The sequence below is a fragment of the Aquarana catesbeiana genome, linkage group LG09 (assembly GCF_042186555.1).
Source record: "Aquarana catesbeiana isolate 2022-GZ linkage group LG09, ASM4218655v1, whole genome shotgun sequence".
Taxonomy (NCBI): domain Eukaryota; kingdom Metazoa; phylum Chordata; class Amphibia; order Anura; family Ranidae; genus Aquarana; species Aquarana catesbeiana.
The window spans coordinates 321023440-321030461 of NC_133332.1; the positions used below are offsets into that span (position 1 = coordinate 321023440).

A 7022-nucleotide genomic window follows, 5' to 3' on the forward strand; every position below is an offset into this window, starting at 1 on the left:
TTGTTGGAATATTCCTTTCAGAGTTTCATCCTCTATTATAATGGGTTGTAAATCTTTGATTATCTTTTTGATCCCTTCAAGTGCTGGATTGTATGTGGTGACTAGAGGTACTCGGTTATTTGTTTTTTTTCTCTGTGTATTGGAGGAGATTTTCTCTTCGGGTTTTCAAGGCTGTGTTTATGCTGTTGTTGATGGTTTTGTCTTTGTAACCTTTCTTATGGAAGGAGTCTGCCAGTGTTCTGAGATGTTTATCTCTGTCTTCTGGGTCTGAACAAATTCGGTGGTATCTGATGGCCTGGCTGTGTATGATGGCCCGTTTGGTGTGTTGGGGGTGAAAACTGGAACTATGAAGATAGCTGCATCGGTCAGTCGGTTTTCTGTATATTGACGTGTGTAGCTTGTCATCCCTGATGTATACTGTAGTGTCCAGGAAGTTGACATGTGTGTTCGAATAGTCCATTTTTAGTTTGATAGATGGGTGAAAAGTGTTGATCAATGAAAAGAATTGGTTTAGATTTTCTTCACCTTCAGTCCATATCATGAATATATCATCAATATAGCGATAATATCTGTATGGCTTTTGTTGTATGCTGTTCAGGAATTTGTCCTCCAGGTCAGCCATAAATAAATTTGCATATTGGGGTGCCATTTTGCTTCCCATAGCAGTACCCATACACTGGAGATAGATGTCATTATTGAAAGTGAAATAGTTGTGTGTTTTTTCTCTGTCACAATTGCACTAATACGGCTACAACAAATCTAAATAATTATTAACCATCTTTTTAATATTTATTTTTAAATTGTTTACCCATTTACAACATGGAGGACTAGGTTTCCACCGGTCCTCTATGTAATCAATTAATCGATCAGTACTTTCAGCGCAGCTATTTGTTTTTTCATTTTTTTTTTTTTTTAGAGATTAAGTGCATTCGCAAACTACTAAGAGTTACGAGTTGACTTTTAATTTGAAATACGTAGAACCTCTTATCTTTAAGACCCCCCCCCCCCCCCCTTTCACACTGGGGTAGTGCAGGCGTTAGCAGTAAAGCGCTGATAAGTTGTAGCGCTGCTTTTAATACTCTGCTGGCGGCCAAAGAAAGTGTTAATAGCACCCACTGTTGTGGCGCTTCACCATTCATTTCAATGGGCAGAGCACGCTGTATACACCGCTCCTGCACTGGCGCAAAGATGCTGCTTGCAGGACTTTTTTTTTTTTCCCCCTGTCCTCCAAGCACTCAGGTTTTCACAAATGGGGTGACTTGAGGTGATATTTTTAGCGCTATAACGGCTGAAAAGCACCCCCCCCCCCCCCCAGTGGGAAAGGGGGTCTAACTATATACAGAGACGCATTTTGTTAAGCCCTATAAAAACGCTGACTGTACAATTTATACTTGGAAGAACTCAAATTTTAGGTGTATTTTCATACTTAACCACTTAAGGGCCGAGCCTCCTTTTTTAAACTTGTTTACAAGTTAAAATAATTTATTTTTTTTTGCGCAAAAATTACGTAGAAAAAATTTTATATAAAGTTTGGGGGTGTCTCACACTCTAGAGCAGTGATGGCGAACCTTGGCACCCCCAATGGTTTTGGAACTACATTTCCCATGATGCTCCACTACACTGCAGAGTGCATGAGCATCATGGGAAATGTAGTTCCAAAAACATCTGGGGTGCCAAGGTTCGCCATCACTGCCCTAGAGAATAAAATGGCGGTGGTTGCAATACTTTCTGTCACACCGTATTTGCGCAGTGGTCTTACAAGCACACTTTTTTTGGGAGGAAAAAAAAAATCGTTTTTGAATTAAAAAAAAAAAAAACAGTAAAGTTAACCCAATTTTTTTTTTTTTATATTGTGAAAGAATGTTACGCCGAGTAAATTAATACCCAACATGTCATGCTTCAAAATTGCACCCGCTCGTTGAATGGGCGACAAACTTTTACCCTTAAAAAATCTCCATAGGTGACGTTTAAAAAAAAAAAAAATTCTACAGGTTACCAGTTTTGAGTTACAGAGGAGGTCTAGGGCTAGAATTATTGCTCTCGCTCCAATGATCGCGGTGATACCTCACATGTGTGGTTTTAACACTGTTTTTATGTGTGGACGCTACTCACGTATGCGCTCGCTCCTGTGCGCAAGCTCGGCGGAATGGGGCGCTTAAAAAAAATTTATTTTTTCTTTTCTCATTTATTTACACTTTTAATTTTTTTTTTCTTTTTTTTAAAGACCAAGTAGAGATCTGCTGATCCTAGGAGTCATGCCTGTGATTGTCAGGGTCCTGCAATGCCCCATGGGACTTGTAGTTTCAAAACAGCTGGAGAGCCGAAGTTGCCTACCCCCCCCCCTGCTACATTATTATTCCTCCCCCACACACAATGATTTAATGACGACACTTCAATACAAAAGAACAGACAGACTTCTGGAAAACAAAGGTTTAAAATCCCATTTATTAATGAACTGCGTCACATTGCTGAGGGACCAATCTAATCCCCTCTCCCCCCCCCTCATCCTCGCTATTGGTAGGTAGGAGGAGCCTGTACGGAAAGGATGAGGAAGGAGATGTAACCGAAGCCGCAGGACTGACATGAGAACTGGAATAAAATGATCCAAAAAACAGGCAAGAAGAGCACAAATGGAAAAATAATAAAATGACATAAGACTACATGAAGTGTGGTCCGTATAGGAGAAACCATATACAAAAAAAAAAGGTGAGCCTCTCCAATGGAGCTCAGGACAGCCAGGGGATTGCCGATCGATGAAGAACCGCGTGGAGGAGGAGAACGGAATAGGGAGGCACAATGGCATTGGTCACATTGCCGCCAAAAAAAAAAAAAAAAAAAAAAAAGAAAGAGCCTTTCCTGCTGAACAAGATGGAGGAGATCAGCAATCGTCTTGGAAAAGTTCACATTGAAAAGATTGTGTTCTTCAGCAGGTGCCCCGCCCCCTCCCTCCCCCCCCAAAATGTGACTAAAAAAAAAAAAAAAAAAAAATTTCAGACAAGTCTCTTTAAATGCGCCAGAGACGGCCTTTACAAGATGAACGCTACCAACACAAATCCAGTCACACTAGAGCAACTCATACAGCTGAAGATCACAGGGATATAAAAAAAAAAAAAAAAAACAACAACAAAAAATGATCAATATCGGCGGCGCTTGGCAGCGTAATCGGCAGCTGTGGTGCCACGCTGGAAGGCTTGTTGGTTGGTCGCAGCGGCGAGGGATTCCAGGTTGGCGGCCTGGCCAAAGCGATCCGCTGTAGGTGGAGTCTGTAGAGAATAAAAAAAGGTCAATCGCTGCTGAAGGAGGGGGAAAAAATAATTAAATAAAAAAACACCCCGAAAATATAAAGTGGCTTAAAAGTCAAAAAAGTTTAAAAATTCAACCCACCCCCCGCATCTGCTGCCATGTCATCAACCCCCTCACTTACGTGGCTTAACTTTGCCGAGTGCGTCTATGGAAGCACACAGCCCCCGCTCAGAATTGTGCATGAAATGTTGTGTCCTTCCTTGGCACCCAGAGAAGGGCAAAGGTGACGACACCGGGGAGGGGGTGCATGCAGTTTGTCTTCCTTAGCACCCAGAGAAGGGTCGAAGGTGACGACACCAGGGAAGGGGTGCATGCACGGTTGTGTCTTTCTTAGCACCCAGAGAAGGGACGAAGGTGACGACACCGGGGATGGGGTGCATGCACGGTTTTGTCTTCCTTAGCACCCAGAGAAGGGTCGAAGGCGACGACACCGGGGAGGGGTGCATGCACAGTTGTGTCTTTCTTGGCACCCAGAGAAGGGGCGAAGGTGACGACACCGGGGAGGGGTGCATGCACAGTTGTGTCTTTCTTGGCACCCAGAGAAGGGGTGCATGCACGGTTGTGGGTTGTGTCTTTCTTAGCACCTAGAGAAGGGCGAAAATGACGACACCGGGGAGGGGGTGCATGCACGGTTGTGTCTTTCTTGGCACCCAGAGAAGGGGCGAAGGTGACGGCACCGGGGAGGGGGTGCATGCACGGTTGTGTCTTCCTTAGCACCCAGAGAAGGGCGAAGGTGCCGACACCGGGGAAGGGGTGCATTCGCGGTTTTGTCTTCCTTAGCACCCAGAGAAGGGCGAAGGTGCCGACACAGAGGAGGGGGGTTGGACTTCCAGAAGAGGTGGGTAAGGGAAACCCAACACAGGTAAGTATTTATCAGTTAAAAATAAAATAAGCCTTCAGTAATAAAATGGACTCACCATGCCCATAGCAGTCGCGTCCGGCATCATGGCGCTGGGCCCAGTAGGTGTAGCGCTTCCGGCAGGCACACTGCTGTTCCCCAGGGAGGCGCGATTACTCATTCCCATTGCACCTGCACAAAAGCACACCGCTACTATTATAATACGTCCGAGCAAAACAACATTATGTCTCTGCAATACAATCAGGAGGCATTTACACTTTATATTTAACAAGCTTTATTGCAAGTAGTGAAAGTTTACAAAACCAGACTGCGGCACATCACCACCATCATGACTCCGCCCCTATTGAGGAAGGACGGGTGAGTAGGAGAGGGTCTGGTAGTGAGCCACGTGCCACATTCTGGCTTTGTGAGCTTACACTACGTGCAATAAAAATTGTAATATAGAAAGTGTATAGATAGTGAGGGGAGGTACGGGGATCCCAGGTAGGTACACAGATTAGGAATGATCTGAGGACCACCTGGAGTGGGAATATCTTTATTAAAATGTTTACATCTCTGCAATACACGCTCCTCTCTCTACGCTGAACAACAAAATTACTCAATCTCATCTTCCTGTACTGAGACGACAACGCGGCCTCTGCTGCACTCCAAACCCAAGCAGTACTGTCAGGCCTGCCCGAGTTCTCCTCCACAGGACTACAGATCGCTGGCCAATGCCTGCCCCTCTGCGCAGCACTACAGATCTCTCCCCCCCACCCAGCTCAGTCTATGCCCGCCCCTCTGCATCTCCCCGCCACCCAGCTCAGTCTATGCCTGCCCCTCTGCATCTCCCCCCCACCCAGCTCAGTCTATGACCGCCCCTCTGCATCTCCACCCACCCAGCTCCGTTTATGACCGCCCCTCTGCGTCTCCCCGCCACCCAGCTCAGTCTATGCCCGCCCCTCTGCATCTCCCCCCCACCCAGCTCAGTCTATGCCCGCCCCTCTGCATCTCCCCGCCACCCAGCTCAGTCTATGCCCGCCCCTCTGCATCTCCCCGCCACCCAGCTCAGTCTATGCCCGCCCCTCTGCATCTCCCCGCCACCCAGCTCAGTCTATGCCCGCCCCTCTGCATCTCCCCCCCACCCAGCTCAGTCTATGCCCGCCCCTCTGCATCTCCCCACCACCCAGCTCAGTCTATGCCTGCCCCTCTGCATCTCCCCCCCACCCAGCTCAGTCTATGCCCGCCCCTCGGCGCATCTCCCCACCCAGCTCCGTCTATGCTCGCCCCTCTGCGTCTCCACCCACCCAGCTCCGTCTAAGCTCGCCCCCCTGCGTCTCCACCCACCCAGCTCCGTCCATGCTCGCCCCTCTGCGTCTCTCCCACCCAGTTCCATCTATGCTCGCCCCTCTGCGTCTCCACCCACCCAGCTCCGTCTAAGCTCGCCCCCCTGCGTCTCCACCCACCCAGCTCCGTCTATGCTCGCCCCTCTGCGTCTCCCCCACCCAGCTCCGTCTAAGCTCCCCCTCTGCGTCTCCCCCACCCAGTTCCGTCTATGCTCGCCCCTCTGCGTCTCCACCCACCCAGCTCCGTCTATGTTCGCCCCTGCGTGCAGGAACACCATACACGAACAGTCCTTGGAAGATTTAATTCTGGTGTATTCCCAGAACTACCCTATAGCACCGCGCCTGTCCCTCTTCCCACCAAGAATGTTCTACTCGGGATTATGTTCCAGGGACCAGCAAGAGCCGATTCTCCAAACAGGAACAAGGTATAAGGAAATACAAAGCTGGGGCATGATCAGAGGGGGCGGGGGAAGGGTCATGTCTGGCACAAGGTGATCGATGAATAACTCAGAATATTGTCAGCTGTCCTGCCAATAAGTTTACCTGGCATTGCCATCTGCGCCATCCTCATGTCAGCATCTCTCTAAAAGGAAAAAAAAAAATAAAAAAGTTAGTTTTACACGTCACTGAATTCTGTCCTGCATGTTCTTATGTAGTGTCACATGTAAAGCTGATCTCCAGTGAGCAGGAAACTACAAATCACCCCCCCTATAATAAAGCCTCCAGAAATACCCAACAGTTCAAACCATCTCTTTCCTCCTCCAACATCACGACTGTGGCCTAGTCTGCAGATCCTGTCTATGTCATCCATTATACCCCCCCCGCATCTATACTCCTACCTATACAGTCCCTTCTAGGGGCATCCCTTGAAAATTCCAAATCATGTCTGGATAACAGTGAGGGGCTTTTCTCTATATGCCTCCAGACACCAAATGGGATTTTCACCAGTAACAAAAAATTTGGCACCCCCCCCCCCAATACACTGAGCACTTCTACACACAGATTGTGATTTCTTACAGAATCGGGATAGCTGCTCTTGAACCCTTCCTGCTGGCGTCTCAGCATCTCCTCCTGCTGCCGGCGGGTCTCCTCCTCACGCCTCCTGCGCTCCTCCTCGTGTCTGTAAAAGGAAAAATAAATCATATTAGGGAGGGGCGAGGTAACCAAAGAGACACTCCGGAGAAAGGCAGGCGGGGACACATCTGCCCCGCCCAGAATAAAAGGGAAAGGATCGCCCTTGTTACATCTATGAAAAACGGAACCCCAATGTGGAAAATTATTATTTCTCCGCCATGCTGGCTTGTCACCGCAAGGACTGCACCACCCCCAGAGGGCTCACCGCAAGGACTGCACCACCCCGGGGGTGGGGGGTTAGGGGGGGGCTCACCGCAAGGACTGCACCACCCCGGGGGCGGGGGGGGCTCACCGCGAGGACTGCACCATGCCATCAAATCAGACCTCTATACATCAGCAGTCATACCTGAGCTCCAGCTGCTTGCGTTTCTGCACATCTTGGTTGTGTAGCTCCTCCAGTC

The 7022-nt window shown here is 48.5% G+C and overlaps 1 protein-coding gene across 1 annotated transcript; it reads right to left on the reverse strand.

Annotated features, from left to right (window-relative positions):
- Positions 1-2415: 2415 nt before the first annotated feature.
- Positions 2416-7022, reverse strand: NONO (non-POU domain containing octamer binding; the record flags this gene model as incomplete). The annotated part of the gene is given in 5 exon segments (XM_073600793.1): positions 2416-3263; positions 4221-4333; positions 6031-6070; positions 6505-6607; positions 6968-7022. Coding segments are annotated over 5 exon segments (440 nt in total), but the record flags the coding sequence as incomplete, so codon positions are not given.